A 26,665-nucleotide genomic window follows, 5' to 3' on the forward strand; every position below is an offset into this window, starting at 1 on the left:
CTCTTCGGTTCAAAGACTGCAAGAGTTTGATTTAAAGTGTTTTTATCCCCTGTTCAGCCAATAAGGCTCACAGAAATGCTTACAGACAAATAAAACACAAGATAATACCTGCCCTCTAAAAGACAGAACACAAAAGAAAAGGGGAATGGGAAGGGGAAAGGGGAAAAGCCAACCCAGGGACCATTTCTTAAAGTTACAAAGTTCTTACGAGGACCAGCTGGGATGGAAACAGTTGAGAGAGAGGATGTGTCAAAAGGAGCTGGTCTCTCAGCCGTACCAATGGAGTGGCCCTGATTCCCTTCTCTTTCTCTACTATGGCCTGACAGAATGTCTGCTGTTGCTGCTTTGTGAGGGAGGGGAAGAGCTAAAGGCACCTAGTTGTTAAGATCCAACTCATTCCCATACTATAAACAACCACCCAGTAAAAATGTAGGCATAAATGGGATTGCTTATCCCAAAGGTCGTGGAGCAGATTAACGTGGCTATCCCCTTGAGAATGATCCCTTCTTTAGGCTTTCTGATTTACGATTACTAGTAAACTCTTACTATGACTAGTTAATACCACTGGAAGAGACTTGCAAGAGCTTTGAGCAAGTGATGCTGGTCCCATAGTACTTGACGTACCAACAAAAGAGCATTTGGGCTTATCTTAATAGTCCCAGCAGAGCTTTTTAGGGTCATCTGGGCCCTAATGATACCATGGACCCATCTGAGGCTTGCTGTAATGCACTGGCTAGGCACTTCCAAAATAAAATCTCTTGCATCTGCCAAGATTTAGACTCCAGTGTTACCACAGGGGAATTAAGACCATAAGAAGAGCTATGCTGAATCAAACCAAGGGTCCATCCAGTCCAACACTCTGCCCACACAGTGGCCAAAGGGCCCTCAAACAAGGAACCACAAGCAGGACATGGTGCAAGAGCACCCTCCCACTCATGCTCCCCCACAACTAGTGTATACAGGCCTACTGCCTCTGATACTGGAGGTTGCACTTAGCCATCAGGACTAGTAGCTATTGAGAGCCTTCTCCTCCAGTAATTTATCCAAGCCCTTTTTAAAGCCATCCAAATTGGTGGCTATCACCACATCTTGTGAATTTCATAGTTTAACAATGCACTGCATGAAGCACTCCCTTTTATCTGTCTTAAATCTCCCACCAATCAGCTTCATGGAATGACCCCGGGTTCTAGTATTTTGAGAGAAGAAGAAAAATATCTCCCTATCCACATTCTCCACGCCAGGCATAATTTTCTACACCTCTATCAAGTCTCCCCTTAGCTTCCCTTTTTCTAAGCTGAACAATCCCAACTGTTGTAACCTTCCCTCACAGGAGAGATGCTCCAGCCCCTTGATAATTTTAGTTGCCCTTTTCTGCACATTTTCCAGGTCCACAATATCTTTTTTTAGATGTGGTGACCAAAACTATACAAAGTATTCTAATTAGGTGATGTTCCGAGAGCACCGCCTGGTCCAGTTTTCTTGGATGAGTTTCAGTTGGTACAGATCCAGGACACTGACAAGGTGCTTGCACAGGTTCATGTGACCACTTATGTAATGGGTCTGTGCCCCTCTTAGCTTATAAAAAACAGCAAGGGGGGAACAGCCAGCTGGGCCAGGGAGGTAATTTATGCCTCCTTGTGGGAAGGTGTGGTCCCAGGACTAGATATCCTCAGGACTAGAACTTTAGTCTGGTGGCAAATGTTCCTTTCCTGGGAAAGGTCCTTGAGCGGGTGGTAGCCAACCAGCTCCAGACACTCTTGGATGAGTCTTATTATCTGGATCCATTTCAGTTGGGGTTCGGGCCAGGTTTTTGCACAGAAACAGCCTTGGGCCACATCTACACCAAGCAGGATGCAACACCTTGAAAGAGGTTTGAAAAGGGTATGTGGAATGTGTCATGGGCCCCAACAGTTATCAATGCACTTCAATACCATTATAAAGCACTGGTGTAGATCCTGCCCTAGTCATTCTGTATGATGTTCTATGTCAGGAAAAATACAGGGGGAGTCTGGCTGGGGAATGCTGGAAGTTGTAGGAGTTTTTTTTCTGTCTAAACATGCATAGGATTGCACCTTTACACTTTCAAAAAGAAGAAACTGAACGTTAAGCAATACTTTACCTCTACGATTTACAGGGTCCTTAGCTACATATGCAACATAATCTGTTGTATCCTGTTGGCAGGAGGAGGGAGGAATGGGGTGGGGAGAGAAAGGAATATGTGAGTTTTCTTTTTATGCTGAAACAAAGGTGCATTGCTTTCCGCCTGAGTGGTTGCAACTGGCTGCCCGTTCTTGGATACCATGGTGACAAGTGTGTTATAAATATCAACCAGATAGAGAGATTATATCTAGGGTAGATAAATTAGTCAGGCAGTCAGGCAGAAACCCCTGCACAGCCAACCTTGCAAAATAATAGAGCAAATCCTCACTATGGAACAATCAATTCAAGGGCTAAAATACTATAAAACTGGGCTATTGTTTACAATAGCTAGCGAATGATGGTGTTCAGTGTATAATTAAAATCACCCTCCACGCCACCCCATTAAGGGGATGTTCTTTTCTATGGCCCAACCCTGTAGGTTTTTCTACTCAGGAAAAAGTCCAACGGTGTTAAATTGGACTTACTTCTAAATAATGGTAACACAAGGCTTTATGAAATTACACTGGCAGAACCTCAGTGGGCATCAGAAGGATTATCTGTAAAACATGTGCTTAAAGAAGGATGGGGTATCAAGCTATTTGCTTTGTGGGGCACACAGGCCTGCCACTCCTTATTCAAAAGGGGCAAAAAATAACAAAGCCCAATTTTCCTTGGGAAGTATGACAGGCAGATAACATTATATAGATATAATGATATCATTATACACTGCTCTGAGATCTTAATGATATAGGGCGGGATATAAATGTTTTAAATAAATAAATAAATATAGCTGAAGGTTGCATGTTGACTCTTCCTGCAACATCAGTTTTGCATGTTAACAGCTCAGTGCTGTGCTTTTATTGCACTTTTATTTCTAACCGCTCAGAACACAATGGCCCAATTGAGTTATAATGTAAAACCATGAACAAGCGCAATCCTCAGGCTCATGTACTCCTCCCTCCCCCGCACATGAGAGGAGAAACAACAAACTTCTAACTTCATGGCTTCTAACAAACTGTTCCTCTGTTGTCTGAATGCAGGAAACTGTAGTTTATATAAACTATGGCTAACAAACCAGGATAGCAAACCAAGGCCAAGCCATGGTTTGGTATCCTGATTTGTTAACTATTGTTTATACACATCAGAGTTCCCCATAGTGATAAAACAGGAAATTGCCTAATTATATGCAATGTTAAATATGTTATCCATAGCATCAACAGGAGCTTTTTTCTGTCACTAATTGCATTCATTTTTTATCAGGATTATGGCGGGGAACGAAGGGTTAAACCTTCCCTCTTCATGCACTGTGGTCCTGATTCAAAAAGCCCACCCCACACCCATGATGATGATGATGATGATTATCATCATCATTATCATTATCATTATTATTAAAAAAAACACCCATGCGATGCTGCAGGCAATGCATTTGATGCTGTGTATAGTTTGTTATAAATTGTGACCATGTGCTTCACATATCATTTCTTCCCAGCCAAAGCAGTAGGCAGGGGCAGGGTGGGGAGAGAAGAAGAACGCACAAGTCCAAGGCTCAGGTTTGCTCATATTTTGAATGAATGCCTGATTTTTTCATTCCACATGAAATGGGCCAATATTTTGTAACTGGGGAAACGTAATATTTTCTCTAGAAAGTGCATTCAGCGCTTCTGTAAGTTCTGCATAGAATGAAATCAGGGCATCATGGGCTTTCAGTGGGTACAAGCTATCATTACTGAGGACCATTATCACCCTTTCTTCCTCCATGCTCAAAAGCCACCTGGACCATTTGGATCAGTGGAACAGTCTACCTACAGAGGTTGTGGGTTCTCCATCTCTGGAGGTTTTTAAGAGGAGGCTGGACAGCGACCTCTCATGGCTGGTTTAATTGGTTTTCCTGCACATTGCAAAGGATTGAACTAGATGATCTTTGTTGTCCCTTCCAACTCAATAATTCTATGATTCAATGATCTTCCTTCAAAGATGTTTGGAGGTCATTACTATTTGAGCCAAACCGCATAAATCCAGAGGTTTCAGGGGAGGGGTTTTCTTTTCTTCTTCTTTTTTTTACAGTGCCAATCAGTAAAAGTCAGATGGTGTATCACACTATGGGTTTGAGCAGATGGGATACTATGTTGCTTTTTTTAAAAAAAGCCACTTAGGCTGGCTGGCTGGCTGGCTGGGGCATGCTGGGAGTTTTAGGGCTTTTTTCTTTCTAAACATGCATAGGATTGCACCTTTATAGGAGTATTTTGGAAAAGATCAAATACAGTTGTGCAGGATTTGAATGCTAATATAGAAATGCATTTTATTTATTTTATTTATTTATTACATTTCTATACCGCCCAATAGCCGGAGCTCTCTGGGCGGTTCACAATTTTGAGTTCCTGTTGTTCTTGTGATGGTTAACTATTCTTAATGGGCCTGTTCAGATGACACACTAAGCCATGGCTAAACCACTAACCATTTTGCAGCAAATGGTTAGTGAGCATGTTTAAACCATGGTTATGTAGACACCATAGTTAGGATTGGTTTACACAACTCTCTGCCATAATGTTTAGCTCAAAATGCTTAACCACAATGGCTTAGTGTGTCATCTGATCAGATTTTTTCCCCATTTGCCGAATTTATGCAAAGCTGGTCTGCTGAGGAATCCATGGTTCAGATTCATAGAAATCTGAACTCATTTGATTCTGCTGCAGATTTCTATGGCATCCCTAATAGAAGGCCACTGGAAGAGCTCTCAGTTGGAGACAAGCAGCCACAGTGAGTACCTCAAGCTAGCGAGGTTCTGGCATTAAATGAGGAAAAGCAGGAGCCCAGGCTATTTGGGACCTGCAAGCAATGGTGTGGAATGCTCTGCAGCCTTCTGAGGCCCCTTTCCCGGACTACATACTGGACTATTGATTGAGGACTATTGATCAAAATACTATTGATTTTCTTTTGTTTAAACCCTCGCCATCACTGTGGGGTGGGTGGAATTTCAGGACAAAAATGGACAAAGGGGAAAGATTTTAATCCTCCCTCCCAAAGCGCAGTGGACTCAATCAAGTGTAAGTAAATCTATGATGTATAGCTACACTATGCATGATTCAATATACATTTAGTTTAGCCCTAGGAACTTTTCATTTGGCACAGCTCCAATGATTAATCTACAAGAGGGGCAGCCAACGTAGTGCCCACAGGCACCACCCGACATCTTTCTTGGCATCAAGGTGCCTTACCTCTCCCACTTTAAAAAACCACCATTTTCTAACCAGCAGCTAGAATCACTTCTAAGTAATGCCTCTGGGTTAAATGGACTAACCCTTTTGACTAGCTACTCCTCCCATGCAGCCATTTTGTGGTAGTGCCCAGGACAGTATTTCAAATGTCCAAATGTGCCCCAATAGGTTGCTTACCTCTGATCTACAACATACAATACAATCAGTTAATGCTCAGACTACTGTGCTATCAATAAGCTGGGGTTGTTGGGTTTTTTTATCATGTAGTTATTATTAGAAAACATTGACAACTTCCTGTATCACAAGTGTGCTCAAGTTAAAATGAGTGACAATTATCTGCTTTGAATTTGCAGTGGCTTCCATTGGAATTGAATGGCAAAGATTTTCGAGTATCAACGCCATACGGGAGAGATACTAAACAACCCGCCCCAAAACTTACCACATCTACTCCGGATGCAAAGGAAATAGACTGCATATGATGATTTGCTATAATCTGTAGAGAGTTCAGGAAAAGATCAACATGAGTATGATATGAAGTCTGTCTATCTAGCTTTCCTTTCTTTTACAAGTGTGTTCTGGAGTGTGCACATTATATAAAGCAAAAACAGAAGCCCAAAGCAGAGATCAACAGTAAATGTTGCATATTCCCGAACCTTCAGTGACAGCACATCTAGACGACAATGCCCTAGGATCTCAGACTGGTGCTTAAATGATAAACTGGAAGTCCTGGGGCTTGTCTAGATGATGGGTTTGCTTTGGGGTGGATTTGCAGTAGTGGCAGGTCATCTACATGATGCAGCTGCCATTGCGAAGCCATCCAGGGGAAAACCCCAGAAACTCCGCTGAAAAAAAGTCGGGCACTTACCCTGACATTTTTGTTTGCGGAGGTGTGTTACAGCCGATGGCATCCCCTGATTGGTTGTCATCGGCTGGACAGGGAAGGAGGTGGTCCTCCAAGAGCTTAGGAGTGCCTCGTGGTAAATAAAATAAAAGTAAAAACAGGGGTGGGGAGGAGAGGAACAGGGCCATTCCTCCCCCCCACATTTTTTTTATCTGTATCTGTGAAGCTGCACAGATACAGATAATAGTAAAAAAAAATGGGGGAAGGATTAGGCAGCCAGAGGGAAGAGAGGTGTTTCAGGCGCCACAGGGCATCCTGGGAGCAGGGAAGGATTATCCCTCCCTTTCCCCGAGATATCGCCCTACCCATTAATTTTGATTTTTCCATGGTCTCGGGATCATCCCAAGACCATGTGGCCCGTTGCGGTTTTTTCTTGGCTCCTTGCAAGTAATGCGAGGAGCCAGGAACTGGGCACAGATGTCCTCAGGAGTTCTGTGCCCATCAGGGGTTGGGTGGGGGCAGCACAAGGTGTTTTTTTAAAAAAAAAAGAAAGAAAAGAAAAAGAAAAACCACCTTACAATTTCGGTGGAGTGCTTGTGCGCTCATTTTCCTTTTAAAAAAATAAATCTGAAATGGAGGCCGTGCTGTCACGCGCCATGTGTGGATGAAGGCAACGATCTCGCAATCATAAAATCACAAGATCATCGCCCTCAACCCCCCTTGTCTAGCCATGGCCTAGTGCATTTTATTTTATCTTTAAAGCTTTAAGATGAATTTCCAGAAAATATGTGTTTATTCAATTATTTAAGACATTCATATCATGACAATAAAAATGCATAAAAACAATGGATCTTAAAACAAAGCAAATTCACACACTAAAAATAGCAGTAAATATCAGAGGATAATATTGTATATTAACTAGCACGGTGCTGAATGTTGCGACTTTTTTGTTTTTGACCAGTTGTTGGTGAGGACGAAACTGCACCTGAAATTTGTGGGAAGGGATGAGAATTTCTGAGAAAATGTTCTGGGTTCAGGGCTTCAGTGGTTGCCTTACTGTAAAGAGGTGGCTGTGGGCTCTTTCTTTTACCATTTTTCTGTCCTTGCAGCCTCTACAGCTTCTTGAGCTTCTTGGAACGCCCTCTAGAGGACCTGGGGCATATCTGCACCGTGCCTATATTCTGGGGCCATCACCAGGTCATCCCTGCGCATCCACTTGATGCACAGGGGATTCCGGGGGCAATCCATGATGACCAGGGACATTCCCTGGGATATCTGGGACCGTGGATTTCCCAATATTTCTACAGTCCCAGGACCATCCCAAGGAGTGTGGGCAGTGTGGCTGCTGCTCCCAGATTGTCCCCGGATTGTTCTGAAAACAGGCAAGGAGCTGCGTGGGGGCAGTCCGTGCCCTTTGGGGGTGGGGTGGAGCAGCTGCAAGGTTGTGTCTTTTTTTTTTTTTTAAACAACCTTACATGTGCTGGAGCACAATTGCATGCCATCTCCGTTCCAGGGGGGGAAATAGCGGTTGCGACGGCCCTCTTCCCTTTCAGGATGTTGCATGGACGTCAAGTCACTGGGGGAAGATTGCGGAAGCAATTAAGTCCGTGATCCTCCCCCTCCCTCTACTCCCATAGGTGTAGACATGCCCTTAAGTCAGGACTCCTTCTCTTGGGGCTCTACAATACAGCTGCCTGCTCAGTGCCTGAAAGCTGAGAGAGGCCTTTTGGTTTTGTTCTGTTGCTATTAAAAAAATCCTTTTAATAACAACAATAACAACAACTCCTCTCTGAGCTTTCAGGCACTGAGCAAGCAGCAGCACAACTATGCCCTCTAGAGGACCTGGGGCATAACTGCACCGTGCCTATATTCTGGGGCCATCACCAGGTCGTCCCTGCGCATCCACATGATGCACAGGGGATTCCGGGGGCAATCCATGATGACCAGGGACGTTCCCCGGGGCATCTGGGACCGTGGATTTCCCAATATTTCTACGGTCCCAGGACCATCCCAAGGAGTGTGGGCGGTGTGGCTGCTGCTCCCAGATTGTCCCCTGATTGTTCTGAAAACAGGCAAGAGAGGAAGTCCCTGCACCCAGAGATTTTTCCCCGAAATTCTCAACATCCTGACAAAAGAGGTATAAAAACAACTTCCTCTTTTGCAGGGAAATGAAGAAGCTGCGAAAGGACAGGTGGGGGTTCGGCACAGCGCTAATATTAACGAAATGCTGTGGGATATAGCATGGTTTTTGCCTGGCCCCTAAATGATAAAACAGTGTCTGCTTGCCACAACCAAGAAAGCCCTACCTGCGGTCATAACCCACTTTATCTCCAATGTTGGGAGCAACTGGAACAGCAGGGTGCTTGGAAGATTATATATGGGCAGGGTCAAATGAGAGATGTTGCTCCTTCAGATATACCAGTGGGCATGTTGCTTGATTGACTTGAATTAGACTACTCAAATGTAAGTATTACAGAATTACATGAGCATTACAAATGGAAATCAATTCACAGATAGCAATCAACAAGTATCTTGAAACTTTAATAAGAGCAGGAAGGAATGAGAATATACAGACCTGTTTGGAATCAGGAGTCATCAAGTTTAAGCTGGTGGTGGATATATTCAGGGTTATATTCATTCCTGCAAACTGGAGATTGCTCTTCCCCAAGATACTAGAAAGAGCTTTACTTGGTGGCTGAAAAAGCAAAAATAATACATCTCAGCACTCTATTGACATTTGATGACGAATGTTTCCACGTAGGATAAATTGAAGTCTCCACAGTTTACTAGTCAAGAGCATGATGTTTTAATCAACTATGCGCAGACGCTTTTATCTGAAGTTAGTAAGAAACAGTCGGTTTGAAAGGAAGGGAAAGAACTACAAGGAAGAAAATGTAGGTCATTTCAAGGCAACTAGAGAAAATTAAGGGTGCTTCCAGATGAACCTTTTATTGTGCAATTGCCCAGCTTCATTCACAGAATTTAACATGCACTTGAGACTTAGGCCTCATCTACACCAAGCAGGATACTGCATTATGAAAGCAGTATATAAAAGGCAGGAGCCACACCAAGCAGGATATAGTGGTATGAAAGCAGTATATGGTATGTGTCAATGGGCCCCAACAGTTGTCAGTACACTTCAATACCGCTATAAAGCAGTAGTGTGGCTCCTGCCTTTTATATACCACTTTCATACCACAATATCCTGCTTGGTGTAGATGAGGCCTTAGTCATCTTCCATTTGTAAACCATCTCTGTTTTCCAACTGCTTCTTTGTATTTTTTTCTTACCAGGAAAAAAAACTCCATTAAGGAGAAAAAGATGGAAAAACTGCATAATGCCTACTGGGTAGCCTTGGGCCAGTCACCATCTTCAGCCTAACCCATCCACAGAGTTATGAGAATAAAAGCAAGGCACAAAGTAGTGGTTCTGCTCATTTCTGATTGCTTTGGGGAGTATTAGATTGCCATTGCATTACTGTTAGGTCCTGCTGTAGAGGCTGTATTGGATACTGCCCCTTGTATATTTATAGGTGTTTGTGTCCAAACTCTTTATAGTTTGTCAGACACTTTTGAAAGTATATCTGTGAAAAGTGGGATATAAATGTATTGAAAAGATAACAGGCATGAGATTTCAAAGGCACGAGCTTTCACAAGTGTCTGAAAAATATTGAAGAGATGGGGCTATCTAAATGTCATCTTTGCCCTGCAGTGGCTCTGAATCAACGCTGCATCAGTTAATATGATGCAGCCACTGATTCGGAGCCACCATGAGGCAAAGATGCACGGGGAAAAATTGGGCATTTACCCTAACTTTTCCTGCAGGAGCGAAGACAGCATGGCTCTTCTCGGGCAGAAGGCAACCTTGGCAGAAGGCAACCACCAGAAGCCAGGCAAGGAGGAAAGAGTGGGCCTGCCTTTGTCAAGATTGCTTACCACCACCCTGCAGCAGCAATACCATGGGTTTTGATGCTGCTACTCAGCATCATGAAGGTAACAGTGACTTGGGTTGAGTTTTGTTAAAAGATGAACCCAGCTGGGTTGAGTTTTGTTAGAAGATAAACCTGTTTAACAAGGCAAATACTAATGATGATAGGAATGTAAGATGCTAGATAACAAATGCAACCTTTGCTAAGCAATTAAACACCCCAATACTAAACAACTGCTGGGATCTTAATTTCAACACAATGCATAGACAAATAGAAGAAGATTCCCTTTTATATTGGGAGAACCTCACACAAGCCTTGATGTAAGTCACATTTGCTAATAAATTCCAGCCCTCAGCCTCTCACTGCAATTGCCCTCCAAAAGAAATATTTCTGTTCAAATACAGCAGGTTGGAGATAAAGAGTCTCCAGGGGAAGAGAAATACCCTCCCACTGTGTTATGGATTATAAGCTTGAAACTGAAATTATTGGATAGAGATATACCTGTGGGGAAAATGCTGTTAGACAATAATAGCATATCCACTGGGTGGAATAGGGATAAGGTTGCCAGTTCCTGTTCCAGAGATAATGCTTCTTGCCTTAACAGTTTTGTCGCAATCAGGAAGTGCAATACAAAAACAAGAATGACACAAATGGTGTAAAGAGGGCTAAAAATATAATAAAACAATATAGCAATATCTAGAAAAACAAGCATTTAAAAACAAGGCATCTGAGTGCAGAGCTCTGCTTTCTCTTAATTGTTGAGAAGGAGCATGACTGATCCTTCCCCTCTAACTAATATCTTTCTCAGAGAGGAAAATCTCTTTCCTAATTTGTCAAGGTGTGTCCTAAACATCAACTGGTGTTTAGAGTAGGGCTCCAACTGGTAATATCTGGATTAAAATGAGATCCTTAATCAATGAAGGACCCTATGAGGGTAAGTCACAATTCTTAAGCTTCAGTTTGACATCTCTAAAGGCAGAGTCTGAATTCCTTGCCCCATACAGGTTATTAGAATGACGAATAGTACATGGCTTGTAAACACTCAGCATACTCAATGTGTTATAAAATGGCACAGAATGCAAAAGGAGTTTCTTTGGAGTTGATCTTATTAAAAAATGTGCCCAACAGTAAGATAAACACTAGCATAAATGACCACATTTATCCTATTATAGGTCAGTAGAATCTGGCATATGTCTGCTCCTGTTCATCTATCTGACAGTAGTGCTTGGCTTCCCCTCCATTCTCTAGAGCAAGTCCTATCTGAGAAAAGCCAAACTTTACTGTTTAAATCACAGCAGACATGCTGACTCCATGTAGACTATCCAAGGCCAACTTCATCATGAGGCAGAGTGAGGTGACCAGCTCAGGTAGCAGGTTTGGGAGCAATTAAAGGGTGGTAAATTTTCATGGATCTTACCATACTGATGTATTTAGGTGCTATTCTGCCTCATGTGCCAAGATGCCCTAAGGACCAAACTAGATGTGATGCCATCTGCACAATTAGCAATTGTAGGAATAGCTGTAGGAATAGTAAATAGCAGGCATGCAACTTTTGCTGGCTTATTTATAAGACTTGCTTTAACTTTTTCACTATATGCCATGGTCCTAGCAAAAACGCCCCAGAAGCTTTCCTCCTGGAACTCATAGCAGCTTCATGGGGTGTTTTGGTAGGACTGTGTAAAAGGTTAGTCCCATCCCCATGGTCCCAATCCTGCTTGTAGGTTGGCCACTGTGTGAACGGAGTCCTGGATTAGTTGGGCCCTTGGTCTGATCCAGCATGGCTCTTCTTATGGTCTCATGTTATGTCCCCCTGCAGTTATTTGAAGAACAAATATTGCACATGTTCAATGCTTACTCATAGTTAAACTATGGAACTCATGACCACAAGAAGTAGCAATGCCAACCAGCTTGGATGGCCATTAGACAAATTCAGGAAGATAAGGCTTTCAAATGCTACTAGTCCATGATGGCTATGCATTACCTTCAGAGTTAGAGGAGGTATCCTTCTGTATGCCAGGTGCTGGGGAACATGAACGGGAGGGTGCAGTTACAATCCTGTCATCTTTTGGGGTTTTCTATGGCTATCTGATTTGCTACTGTGGAAATGCAGGACTAGAAAGGCCCTTGGTCTGATCCAGGATGGCTCTTATTATGTTTTTATGATCTGAGCTGAGGTAATATTAACAAGCAAACAAGAAAAATACCTTTCTTTTTTTAAAGGCTCCTTTGGCTCCTGGCACCACTTCACAAACAAGGCTGATTGCTTCCCTGGAGAGACAGGAAAAAAAATATGTCTATAGCAAATAGTTATGCTTGTTCCTTCATTATTTTTAGGAATGGTACTAGAAAAGCCTGGTTTGGTTTCTCATTCTACTGGGAAGTCTGCAATAAAATTAGAACCTTATGATACTCATGCACTCGAAACATTACATTACTTGACAATTTCATAGATTGAATCAAATGGGCCAACAGCAAGAAAGTGTGGGCAAGCAACATTGCTGAGTTTCCTAGGGAATTGCAAGCTTTAAGCCAAATAGATTGTTAGTAAATGGGTTACACTTCTATGCGACCAGGCATTTGATAAGGTTTACTTAAGTTCAAACTTGATTTAACAGCAACTTCAATGCAGAGAGAGCATATAGGAACATTTAATCTGCAATAATCCTACAATATATGAATGAATATGCAGCCAGATCTGTCATTTCTTTATTTTCATTTTCTCATCTGTCTGTTTTTTTATTTCACTTTTTTCAGAATACACAAAGGCACCATCTTTCATAGCCAAAGCAAGATTTTTCACACGCTGCAATGAATACTACCTTATTTCAGCCAGCTCCCTCTAATAGCAGTTGGTTGATATGGCAAGATCCAAAGATATACTCAAATGCCATCTTTAAACATTATAGACTATGTAGGCTAATTAACAGTCCCTGTGAAATTGTAACATGTAGGTCAAATAGGTCCTTACTGAATGTGGCTGCAGGGTGAAGTGATGATTGGAGTGCTTTGTTATAGACCTTGGTTGCTTGGTCAGCATTCATTGCCAATAAGACATTATAGTTAGCTAGGGATAACTATAGTTAGACAGGGATTTTTTTAGAGTGCAGTTGGACACAAAATGTGCAGTTGGGGGGAAAAAAGTGCAGTTGGAAATCTGATAATGTGCAGTTGAAAAAAGTGGTGAAAAAAAAGACACGTGTTATGTGTATGTGTTTATTAAGAACTTAACAATAGACAAAGTCAGGGATGGCAGGTAACACAAATTATATAAGGATGCAAGTGAAAGAGCCCTTGATGGTGTGACTGATGTTGGGTCCTGTGACAGTGTTGCCTGAATAGTAGGGATGTGCTCCGCTCTGCTTAGAATCGGAGAATCAGAAGTGAATTGACCTGCTCCGCCTTGCCCAGAGGCGAAGTAGAAGCGAACCGGGGACCCTTAAAAGCATGGCGAAGAGAAGCGGCCATAGGAGAAGTACTTCTCTTTTCGAGGAGCGATCCGCCCGCCATTTTGGATAATTTCGCCCATAGGATTGTATTGCGGAAAAGATTAGGGCATAACTGTGTTGTTTTTAAAGCTATTTTTCTGAAATTTCTTGTGCTTAGAGAGTTGTGGCTGGGGGTCATTTTGAGCCTACTCTCAGCACTCTGCGTGGTGCGGTTCGCTTGCTATAATTTTTTTAAAAATCGGGTAAAAAAGCAGGAGAGGTACCTTTTTGTGCTGAGAGGCAGATTCAACTCCCAGTCATGATCACCTGATGAAGCATCCTCCAATCCCAAAGTTGGAGGAGGGGATAGGCAAAACGGGAGACTTAGTAACTTGGGATACTGGGAAACTTCTCTTTCTTAGTCTGAACAGACTTTTCCCAGTGTTTTTTAAAACAGTAGCCCCACCAAATGCACAAACACAACCTGAAATCATATACTAAGCAAATAAATAACAGATAGGAAACACAGCACTGCTACCCATCCTAACCTTGGTGAACAACTGAATAGATGTGGTGCAAGGGGATGAGGTCCCCTAGGGCATGTGGACGTGCCCAGTGCACACACACTGTGTCCTGCCCTTGGAGGGTAATCAGAGCCCTCCAAAGAGTAACCCAGTGGAGAGACTGAAGCTAATGCCTGTCATGAGTTGAAGTGACAGGTAGCTTCTTACTTAGGGCCAGTCTTACTTAGGGACAGTCAAAAATTGGCATACTTACTTACTTAGGGCCAGTCAAAAATTGGCATATCCCCCTCCCCCTAGGCACGTCCACTTTCCTCTTTCTGGTAAAAGACAGACATAGCCTTTTAAAAAAAATTCTTGTTGTTGTTTATTCAGCAACACTACTGCTTTTAATTCCACCCCTCCTTTATTTATTTATTTATTTATTCCATTTTATATTTACACCCCATAGCCCAAGCTCTCCTGGCTTTTCCTCTTCAGTGAAGTCAGGCAGGCTTTCATTGTGGTTCAACTCCTTATTGTTGTTGTTGCTGTTGTTGTTGTTGTTATTATTATTATTATTATTATTATTATTATTGCTATTAATATTAATTAGTACTGCTATTATTAACGTTACTATTGTTGTTGTTGTTTAATAATGGCTGTGATCACAGTGCAGTCAATCAACTCTGAAGCAAGGATCACAAAGCTTTACTCTTATCCTCCTAGCCTCCTAGTTATGGGATTCAAAAGAAAAGGCATCTCTCTGTGCTGCTCCCGCCTCACAGGGATGGTTTGCATTACTGGCTTTGAAACTATCCTTGGCTCACTTCCTTGTGCCCCCAGAAATGTCTGCTGCCTGCCTGCCTTCCCCCCGGGGTGCTGCTGTGGTGGGGCATCTGCCGGGACTGACTCCCCCATACTAGATCTATGGCATATCTCTGCCTGGCTCTCTGCCCGCCTGTCCTCCTCCTCTGTGACCGCCTCGCAGGGATGGTTTGCAATGCGTTACTGCTGGCTTAGAAAGAAACAAGCCATCCTTGGATTACTCCTTGTGCCCACCTCGCAGGGTTGGTTTGCAATGTGTTACTGCTGGCTTAGAAAGAAACAATCCATCCTTTGCTCACTCCTTGCGCCCGCCTTGCAGGGTTGGTTTGCAATGCATTATTGCTGGTTTAGAAAGAAACAATCCATCCTTTGCTCACTCCTTGTGTCCACCTCGCAGGGTTGGTTTGCAATGTGTTACTGCTGGCTTAGAAAGAAACAAGCCATCCTTGCCGCACTTCCTTGTGCCCCCAGAAATGTCTGCTGCCTGCCTGCCTTCCCTCCCTCCTCCCCTGCCCGCCTTGCAGGGATGGTTTGTGTGTGTCTTGCTTTGACTCAGGGGATAAGTCCTTCCTGCGCTCACTTAGACTTTTTGAAGTTCCAAATCAATTTTTCAAGTGTGGAAGAAGATTCATATTTAGGTTTATCTACTCCCCAATTCATGGCATGTTGGGATTTCCTTTGAAATGGCCCCATTGAGCTGTCTGCAGCTTTAAATCCATGAGATACTGGGGTGTCCGATTTTCAAAAATTCCCCAAAAATCAGGGGAGGCTTGGATTGGCTTGAGTCTTGGCATGCATGTGTATACACGCATGAGGTGTCATGGTGCCGAATTTGAGGTTTCTAACGTGAAAATTGACAGAGATATAGAAAGGGGTGTTTGAATTGGGGTTAGGGGTGCTACGTTGGAGGTTAAAGCCCCCCCAAAAAATCAGGGGATGATGGAATCTGCTTGAAACTTGCCATGAATGCAGATGTGCCTGCTTCCAAGTTTTTATCTTTCAAAATGTCGGAGAACAGTCCATGTCTGAAAATGGGGTGTCCGATGTTCATAAATTCCCAAAAAATCAGGGGAGGCTTGGATTGGCTTGAGTCTTGGCATGCATGTGTATACACGCATGAGGTGTCATGGTGCCGAATTTGAGGTTTCTAATGTGAAAATTGACAGATATATTAAGGGGTGTGTGAATTGGGGTTAGGGGTGCTGCGTTGGAGGTTAAAGCCCCCCCCCAAAATCAGGGGATGATGGAATCTGCTTGAAACTTGCCATGAATGCGGATGTGCCTGCTTCCAAGTTTTTATCTTTCAAAATGTCGGAGAACAGTCCATGTCTGAAAATGGGGTGTCCGATGTTCATAAATTCCCCAAAAATCAGGGGAGGCTTGAATTGGCTTGAGTCTTGGCATGCATGTGTATACACGCATGAGGTGTCATGGTGCCGAATTTGAGGTTTCTAACTTTAACAGAAAAAAAGTTGTAGGCTTTTTTGGATTTCAATGCAAGCCTATGGTGGGGGAAAGCGGAGCTCCAATCCGGATCCGGAGCTTTGCAGCGAACCAGAGTGGACTATAGGTCAAGTGGAGCGGACCCAATCCGGAAGTTGCGGATCTGGAAGAGAAGCGGATCAGGGGGTCCGTGCACACCCCTACTGAATAGATGTGGGGGCAGAGTTGGCACTTGGGTCTATTGCATGGTCTGGTCCCTCTGTCTTGTCTCTGTCCTGTGTACTGTTGCTGGTTAGCATCTGCTTCAGGTTGGGAAGTTGTCTGTAGGCCAGGACTGGTCTGCCTCCCAAGGCTTGTGAGAGAGAAGTGTCTGTGCTGCTGGGTTGGAGTTCACTGATGATCCTTGTAGTGGTTTCAACTGCGGGCTGTAGGTGACAACCAGTGGTGTACTTCTCTTGGTCTGTTGGCCTTCCTGGGTATCCTTACGGCCCTGTCAATCTGTGTTTAAGTTTAAGGTGTTACTAGTGTTGGTGATAATCTGTTCAGTTATGAACGAGAAATAATGTGTTTGGCTTGGGCAGGGGGAGGGGGTCTGACAGGGCATTTGTGCAGTTGGAAAATTTGCTTTAAAAAAACCCCCTGCAAAAGAGGTCATATAAAATCAATCATGACCACTGTCAAGCTTGACAGTTAGGAAGAAGATGGCTGGTCATTCAAAATGGGGCCAGGTTCAAGAGCTAGGACCATCCCATCCATTTTGATAGTGCAGGTATGCTGGCCACTTCAACACAACTGCTATATATTCAATAAGGAAAGGATGCTCCCCTAATTTGTGATGCACTGTGGCACCTTTCTGAATATGCTCTGGATGGCTCGCTTCATCAAAAGCGGGTTTTGCTTGATATGAGAAAGTGATTTACAAGAATATCAGGAAATCATTTTACATCCTACATAATGTCATTAGCCCGATCCCAGCTGAGCACTGTTTAATGCTAAATTTACTTAGCAAAAAATAGCTATAGGGTAAACTCTAGATTGAGCCACATGCTGAATTTCAAATGTTGCCTAGTCTGTTTCTGTCTAGTAGATGATATTATTATCATCCCGTAACATGGCATAGTTATTATTTTGTTGGTATAAAATGCATTATATACTTACACAATAATTTTCCATAGCCAATTCTATTGTAAGGCATACAGGATTGATCTTCAGCTGCTGAGATAGGACCCACTACTGGGTCACAGCCTGACCTATGGTGGGTTGCAACTAGGGGTGTGCACTCCGCCCTGGAATTATCTGATAACCGTGAACATCCATGGAGCATTCGATCTTCCAGAGCAGAGATTGGCCGTTTCCAAACCCATCAAGTAATATCAGAGCAGAGACGTGCCCAATTGGAGCTTCTAAAGTCTCCAGAATTATCCTGCTGTGTGTGTCTGTGTGTCTAAATTGAATATCTCCGTATTTGGAAGATGCTGAGTGGGGTGAGGGGTAGCTTTGATATTGACTTCTGTGGCTAACAAATTAGGAATAGCCACAGCGCTGTCCCTGACCATGTTCTCTTCCAATCTCAGTGTTTGGGGGAGTGGGAAACACTAACTGGCTGCTGATTTTGGCTGTGGGGTGGGGGAAGGAAGGAGAGTGTTTCTGCCCTGACTCATAGAAGTCAATCATCCACATTTCCACAGTGTGAAAGTGCTGCTGGGCTGGCTAGCTGGCTAGCATGGTGAGTGAGAAAGCTTCTACACCTGAGTCAGGCACAGGCAGGCTCTTTATTTCAGTGGCTGGGTGCAGGGAGGGAGGGTTGTCCGTCAATATCTTACCTTGTAATCTGTGTTCTAGTGTTGAAGTCAAGGGATCTCATGGAGCGTAAGACCTCTATACATCCTAAGTACTACAAAGAGGGGAGGGAAATGTGTATATAAGCATAATTATAAGAAACTTTACAGCAGAAGTTAAAAATACAAAACAAAGGCACAATCCATCCTTTCCCTCAAATACAGCTCATCGGGTGGAGGATGGAACTTCCATATGGATTTATATTTATATTGACACATTCCCACCAAAGAAGAACTTCCAAAACAAGTAAATGTGCAGTATAATACCCCCTCCGAATAGACAATCAATATTAAAATCACAGAACTGCAGAAACAAAAATCCCAATTGGGAGCTTCTATTGAGTCCTTCCTCTGCCCCCTACCACTGGCTTTTACTTGAACAATGGTGACACTTCCACATTCTACACAAAGAGATCAACTGACTTGCATCTCTCCAGACTTCTCATTCACGTTATGCACACAAAGAGCTTTTCTAGATGCCTTTATTGTGTACTCATAAATCCTCACTGATGCTTGTATATGGGTGCCTTAGATGATGTTGTCACCATCCAATTTCACTTCCAGATTTCAAAAGTAATTTCATGGAGGGTTTTGGAGCAGGGGAAATCCAGTATTATTTGTGAAAGTGAAACAAAGTGCTAGTCCCCACTAGTGTAGTTGTCTTATACCATGATACCACAGCGCCACCTAAAAGTTATGTAAGTAAAGGCAGAAAAGGAAAATAATTCATGCAGTTCTCTGATCTTAATTCTGCAATGAACAGGAAGTCAAAACAGTGGATTGAACAGCCTCATTAAGAAAAGCTCAAAGAGCATATGCAGCTCTTTGGAGGAGCAGAGTGATGTGTCAATCTTGTTTTTTCTCCCTATCCCTTCTGCTCCCTACCTCATGCCCACCAGGTTTCAGATCATTTGTGATTATTCCTCAAGAACATCTATATTTCTAGTTAACTCATTGGATCTACATGCTGGGAACTATTATGACATTCTAAACAACCAAGTGGGCCTGTCTACTAAGTATGCGTGCTGAAGGCACAAATCTGTACATTTATAAAAATAATTATTAGATTTGAATCAATGAAGATATTGTTATGTGTTTAGGGTCAGTCTAAGTTACCTCCAGGGATACCTTACAATTCAGTCCCTCTGCATACAAAGAGACCAAGGATTCATCCTAAGCACAGTGTAAATAAACCCTTTTTTCAAATAAAAGGAACGCCACAAGTCTCCACTGCCATCCTTCTAGGAAACCGAATTCTGTGTGGGTGCTGAAGCCCCTGAAGGTTCACACCACTCAGGACTGGGGTACAGGAGCATAACAATTCTATAGTTCTGATGTAGTAAATACAGACAACAAATGATCTTAAAATGCCTGGGAACAAAAGAACTGCAAAGTTGCTTCCATCAGAATGTTTTGGGCTGTCTGCCCCCACAGTAGGCTTCCCATCCACCCCACCTGCACACACACATGCCTTCTGACTTTGAGGTTTGGGGGATCACCCAGTATAGGGTATGATACAACAGCAGTGAGTGCACCCAGAAGAAAAAAAACATACAGTCCCCCTTTGGGTACATGCATAGCAGATAAGGGTTAAATCTTCTAAGCTACTGTACTTTTCTTGCAATTTTGGCTGCAATCCTACACATATTTACCTGGGAGTAAGTCTCGTTGAACTAAATATCACTTACTTCTGAGTAGACACGCATTCGATTGCACTGTTAATGTTGAATATATCCAAGAAGAGCCTTTAAACCTTTCATAAGAATTACACACACACACACACACACACACACACACACACACACACACGCTGAAATCTGAAATGGCATCCTGGGTAAAGTATAGGATAAGTGGTTGCAGTATGGTTTTAGACATTTCAATGCATGAAAAAGTAATAAACCATAATTCTAACATTATAAGAAACTTTGGGTCAAAGATTTTTGATGATGCAAACAGCGTGCTCAGATCTGTTTCTAACCTTGGCACAGAAAATCCCTGAAAAGGCTGGTTGTCAGCCAACCATCTATCCACTATTCTAAAAATAAGACTACAAAATTAGAAATTTCTTACTTAGGCACATTTGAATTTCTGGCTGTTGAAATACAATCTGTCTTGCTGTTGCATTATTATTGTTTTAGCTGGAGGAAAAGAAGCCCGTCTTCAAAAACATGCCAAGATTTATTCATGTTGAACTGATTACTTGTACAGTAATGTGATAACGTAGAAATGGTTTTATTAGAAAAAAATATCCATGGTGTTAATTGTACACAAGGGAAGTATATAAATATGTATTGTTTCAAATATTTCCATGTGTGAAAGATCACTTAAAACAAGCCCCATATCTGAATTACGTTCTGATGGATGAGGCGTAAACATAGCAGAACTTTATCCAACTAGTCATACAAATGCAAGGTTACTATTTCCTGTTATTAGACCGCAGAAACAATAGAACTATGAACAGGAGAAATGCATTAAATTCCTTTAGGGGTTACAGGATTGTTTAAATTAAAATAAGAAGAAAGGGGGTTAGGTATTGACTGAGTTGTACAACTTCCATCATTACCAGCCAGAATGGCCAATGGCTTCTGACCATTGATGATTGTAATTGTAGTACAACACATCTGGAAGGCACCAGGTGTGGGGATGGCTGTATTAAGCAGCTATTGAAGGAACACAAGTGCAATTGCTCAGAGGTCAAATGTTTCAAGTCCCATCAACCCTGGATGCCTATTGTACCTTGGCACAAAGTCTTTGGAAACATGTATGCCATCTTGCTTTTATCTAGTTACCATGGTCTGACTAGGATTCATTATGATCTTTCTAGGTCACATGGCAGCTTGAGTAGGGTGACCATATGAAAAGGAAGACAGGGCTCCTGTATCTTTAACAGTTGTGTTGAAAAGTGAATTTCAGCAGGTGTCATTTGTATATATGGAGAACCTGGTGAAATTCCCTCTTCATCACAACAGTTAAAGCTGCAGGTTCCCTACCCTCTTTTAAATTTGGTCACTCTAGTATAGCTCTTGCACTTTACCTGTTGTGATGAAGAAGGAATTTGACCAGGTTCTCCGTATATACAAATGACACCTGCTGAAATTTCCTTTTCTATGCAACTGTTAAAGATACAGGAGCCCTGTCCTCCTTTTCATATGGTCACCCTAAGCTTGAGCAACGATACGATTGCCAGATACAACCCTAGCCTCTTAGAGAAAAGAAAAGAAACTACTTGCAGGAACATATCTGGACATCTAGCTATTATAGAAAGTCAAACAACAAGAAGCTAGTGAGCATAAACATTTATAGTTTTCGTCTAAACATACTATAGGCACTGCTCCTTTAAAATTCACCTCCACGAAGGCTTCTCTTCCCTCAGCTGTCACTAGTAGTGGCCATTCCAGCAGGTTGTAACAAAGGGAAATGAGAGGGAAAGAGGGGCTGAAAGACTTTTTCCCTCTTCCCTCCCTGTCCTCCTTTCCTTTTATGTTGTGACCTTTTAGTGTGTAAGCAAGCATCTTGTTTAACTGATTGTTTGCAAACCACTCTGGGAGCCTTTTTGGCTGGGGAACAGGATAAAAAAAATTAAAATAAATAAATTTAATTAAATAAATAATTATGAGTGAATGGCAAAGCAAAGGCAAAAGAAACCTGGGAACAGTCCTTATTCATGGAGCATTTATTTATTATATTTAAACATTTCATCCATGTAGCCTAAAGCAGTATATATAAGGTTCTGTAGCAGCCTCCCATTCAGGAACTGATCAGAGGCTGGCTTTGCTTCAAAAACATTGTTGTTATAGATAGATGAGTTCATCTATTTCTGGTCCATGATACTTTCGCATGTGTTCATCCTTAAGTCCATTCTGTCCCATTTCTGCACATGATGCAGCAATTAGGAATACTTCAGGAATTTGATCTCTGCAAACACCAATACTAACTGAACTGATCCACACTTCCTGGAAATCTACACAAAAGTTTGTATTATATACATACTTAAATACATTTTTAAAATTTATATTTTCTCTCAACATATACATTTCTAAACATATTTATCTCAAAATACGAATTTATAAATGTCTTTTATGTCAAAATGCTCATTTTAAAGCATTCTGATAGGTTATATTTTAAGCTGAGAACTGCATCACAACATTTTGAGAAGTGTGAAATTTTCCAATTCACACATTCGTTCTGATTCACACATTCTGATTCATGCATTCATCTGAAAAGTGTGGATCAGTGAAGTTAGTTTTGGTATTTGCAAATAGCAAATTAATCAAGCATTCCTAATCACCACATCATGTGCCTTCAAACCATGCCCTGAAATTTAGCGTTTCTGAAGCTGGGTCCTCCTCTGCTACAAAAGTTCACTTCTGGTGGTTTCCATTAGATGTAGTTGTGTTCTTCTAGTTCCTGCTTACAGTGAACAGATTCCCTTCATCTTCAGAGAAGGGGGAAGAAATGGTCTTAGAATTTGTCCTACGCTAATTGGACAAGTCCATTACAATTACCCATTTACAACTCAATTTTCAGAAGCAACCCACACTTGAAATCCAGAATTCCTTTACTGCTTCCTTTTAAAGATACCAAAGGTACTTGAACAAAAGGAAGATGCCCTTTATGATCTGGCAATAAAACATATTTTGATAAGAAGTACTTTTTAACACACACACACACACACACACACTTGTGTACTTCCCTAATTTGGCACAATAAAAACTGGAAGGCTAAGTACAAGCTACTAAATTTAGTGAATTGATTCAAACAGATAATAAGAAAAGCAAGGGTGACACATAAAAAATCTGTTTATTTCTTAAGCCATGGAGTAAGTGCTCGATATAACACTTCAAATTACATGCCACAAGTTAACCTTTGTAATTAATTTATAAAACAACAATGGATATGCAAAACATTTTAAAATGCTAAGAGACACTGCACCCATTTCATGGTGGCAAGAGCATGCTTACTACCATGCGTGCATGCAGTAAAGTAGCCATAGCCAGTCCCATCCCCTACTTACAAATACCTGTATAATAAATACCTGTTTCATACAGGTATTTGCAACAAGAAGCTGGGACTGCCTACAGGTACTTCACTGTTTGTACACATGGGCTGGGTTCACACATCCCACTAACCCACCATGGGTTATCATGTTGTCTGAACATATCACATTTTCTAGAGGGTGACTAATCATGTTGTCTGAACACAGCACTTTTCTGCAGGGTGCTTATCATGTTGTCTGAATGTAGTGTATCTTCCACAAGGTGGCTCATTAACCATGCAGCGTGGCTTGTTAACCACTATGAACAACCCAACAACAAGCTGGCTTGTTTGAGAAAAAATAAACCCACTGGATGGTTAACAAGTCACCCTATTGAAAACATGCTGCATCCAGACAACTTGATAAACCATACTGCAGAAAACACACTACCTAGTTCAAAAACTTCAGCTAGTTCAAAATATGGCAGCCAGGTTGGTCACCGGTATACTTAGGGGTGAACATATTGCCCCAACATTAAAATCACTTCACTGGATGCCAGTTAGTTTCCAGGCGAAGTATAAAGTGTTGGTTATTACCTTCAAAGCCCTACATGGTTTGGGTTTACCTGCGGGATCGCCTTCTCCCGTACAATGTACCCCGCACACTCAGGTCGCCTGGGAAGAATTTACTTCAGTCAGCAGAAACTAGGCTGACAACCGTTACCCAGAGGACCTTTTCTTCTGCTGCTCCCAGACTGGAATGGCCTGCTGGGAAGGATTTGTTAACTTAAGAGTCTTTCTGAATTTAAAAAAGGTATAAAGACTGATATCTTCCGGCAGGCCTACCCAGTCGAATTTTAAGAAGTCTGGCTGTTATTTTAATAATGTTTTAGTTTTATATATTTTAATCAGTTTTATGTATTTTATAGTATTTTTGTATTTGATGTTGTTTCCCGCTTCGATCCAGAGGGAGAGGCAGGTAAGAAATATTATTATTATTATTATTATTATTATTATTATTATTATTATTATTATTATTAGTTTTCCCACATGCCGTGTAGAGCTGCAGCCAACCCCAGCACCCTGCTCATAAACATTACCACTATGTTTTCAGATCTACATCTAAAATATTATACAGTGTCTAGACTTTAAAAATAACATGTGTAGGCCATAAGTGTTCATGAATAAACTGATTATGGAAAAGACGTAGGCTTTTACTGTGGGTTGTGTTCTATTGTGAGAAGGCACACTGGAAAAAAAAGAAACAGTGGCAATTTAGAATAAATAATTAGAATAAACATTTCAGTTTGTTTGGTGCAACTTGCACTCTTATATTATCTGTTTTCTTTTAAACTTCTTCAAGAAAACTTTGCCTCTAGTAGACTATGTCAGTGATTATTAAAAGCAGGGGGAGTAGGGTGTACAATTGACTTGTGCTTCCTGTTACCCATATGGTGCAGACCAACTATAGTTGCTAGTTCACATTTGTTCTCCAAACCAGATTGCAAATCTGTTTCAGACTGTGGGGTATAAACAGGGTGCCACCATAGAAAAGAGCCTCGTCCTAGTCTCCACATCTCTAAAGCATATGAGCAACCTTAATTTCAGATGAGATGGAGAGTCAGTAATGCATTCTGACTCCAGCTGCCCATTGATTGTATCCTAAATGGTTCTTCTGATCAACCCACTGAACGAACAAACAACAGGGAAGGCCCAAAGCTCAGTGGTAGAGGGCATGCGTCACATACAGAAACTCCCAGGTTTAGTCCCTGGCATCTTCAGCTAAAAGGATAATGTAGCAGGTGATGGGAAACATCTCTCCCCATGACTCTGAGAACTCCATCACACCAGCGTTTTATCACACTCTCGTCATGCCTGGTTTGTGGCTTTGCAACGCAGTACTCACATGACATTTGCACTATCCTGCACTCATCTCGCCTCTTCCCCTTCCTTTTCCATCTTATTTTGGAGAGGGAAGGTCTGGTTCATTTCCTCCATGTGGGATTAAAGCGCCCTTCCACCCCTGTGTATTGCTGTCCTCACATTTTTTTCTTTTGTTGGGGATGAGTGCTTTGAACGTGTGCTTGCTGGCGAAAGAGGAGGATAGGGCGGTTCTCCTCCTCCAGCACACCGTGTCGAAGAAACTAAGCCAGTCGAACAGGCTTTTACTGCTCCAACCCCACCCTCCTTGCCTCCTTGCCTGCAGAAATGGCACCCAGCTGATTAAATGTTGAATTGGTAAAATGCTAGACAACAAAGCCAGAGTAGGGGGAGGCGGGAGGCTCCCACATCCATCACCCAACAAGAACGAATGAAGAGGAGGGGGAAGGAGATGTGGCGAGGCGGGGCGGGCACAATAACGGGAGAGCAAACAAGTGAAAAGAGAGTCCCCCAGTATAGCTACAAACATGAAAGGGACCAGCACTTGTCACACTAATGAAACGGAAGTCAAAATCAGGGGTGCATACCAGGAAAAAAAAAAGTAGGTGTGATGGAGCTCTGAGAGCCACCGCCAGTTAGGCAATGCAGGTAGTACTGGGCTAGATAAACCTATGGTCTGATTCACAATAAAGCAGCTTCATATGATCAACAGGCTAGGTTCAGAAAAGTACAGGGATTGTTGTCCCAGGAGTTATCAATCATTGGATCTTGTACACATCCATATTACTATTTCACCCTTGTTGGTTAACAAGTACATTTAGGGAGAACACTAGCCCTAAAATGGACTGAAGGCACAGATGCTAATCTTTAATGGATGAGTTCCATTCCAGAAATCACTTTTTAAAAAATCAATCCCCACTGTGCACAGACTTTGTTTGTCTGCCTCCACAGTGCATTAGAGCTTTGTTTCTAATTTTTTGCACAGCTTGTAATCAGCCCTTTGTGCACTTTGTTCTTTTAAACAATACAGCTTTTAACTAATTGGGTCACTGCTCAAATCATGGCTAAAATGAGCATGATCTGGTGGCTCAAATATAGGACCCAGAAGACATCACATCAGATCTCCACTTAACCACAGACTCACTGGGCATGCTTTGGCCTGCTTTATTACAGGATTGTGGTGAGAAGTAACCCTAGAAAAAGACTACAAAGTAATATAATATGTACAATACAAAGTGGCATGTGAATGGTTTGCAGTAACCTCAAACGCCTTTTTGGAAAACAGAGGAATTCCAGAAGCTTTGGATTTGAATATCATGATAGAAATATGCAATGACTTCACTAAACATTGCACCCATAAAGGAGATTTTAAAAACACATGCACAGACATGTTTAAATCTGGTCTTAATGTTTTACTTCAACTATCTCAAGAGAATATGAAAAACAAGTTTCCATATAGAAACACTGAGAAGTGATATATATTTGTGTGTATACGCTGTGCATATATCCTCAGAGATCACAGTATGTTTTAGAATTCCACCGTGTGGCTGTGAATCAGTGCATTTTATTTTAGGCTCTTGTTTAAATAGCTCAAAACTGTTTGCAATTAATTTCCTGATCGATGTCTGTGGCTGGAACACGAAGCTTTGCACT

General features: G+C 42.0%; 1 protein-coding gene across 1 annotated transcript in view; it reads right to left on the reverse strand.

The window, feature by feature from the left end:
• Positions 1-26,665, reverse strand: part of SHC3 (SHC adaptor protein 3) — a 47,536-nt gene that overhangs the window by 13,940 nt on the left and 6,931 nt on the right. The window contains exons 2-6 of the mRNA XM_063128585.1: positions 18,143-18,213; positions 12,328-12,391; positions 8,771-8,890; positions 5,794-5,847; positions 2,120-2,171 (exon numbers count right to left, since the gene is read on the reverse strand). Coding sequence (XP_062984655.1) covers positions 2,120-2,171; positions 5,794-5,847; positions 8,771-8,890; positions 12,328-12,391; positions 18,143-18,213 — 361 coding nt within the window. The remainder of the gene's footprint in view (positions 1-2,119; positions 2,172-5,793; positions 5,848-8,770; positions 8,891-12,327; positions 12,392-18,142; positions 18,214-26,665) is intronic.

The sequence above is a fragment of the Elgaria multicarinata genome, chromosome 6 (assembly GCF_023053635.1).
Source record: "Elgaria multicarinata webbii isolate HBS135686 ecotype San Diego chromosome 6, rElgMul1.1.pri, whole genome shotgun sequence".
NCBI lineage: Eukaryota > Metazoa > Chordata > Lepidosauria > Squamata > Anguidae > Elgaria > Elgaria multicarinata.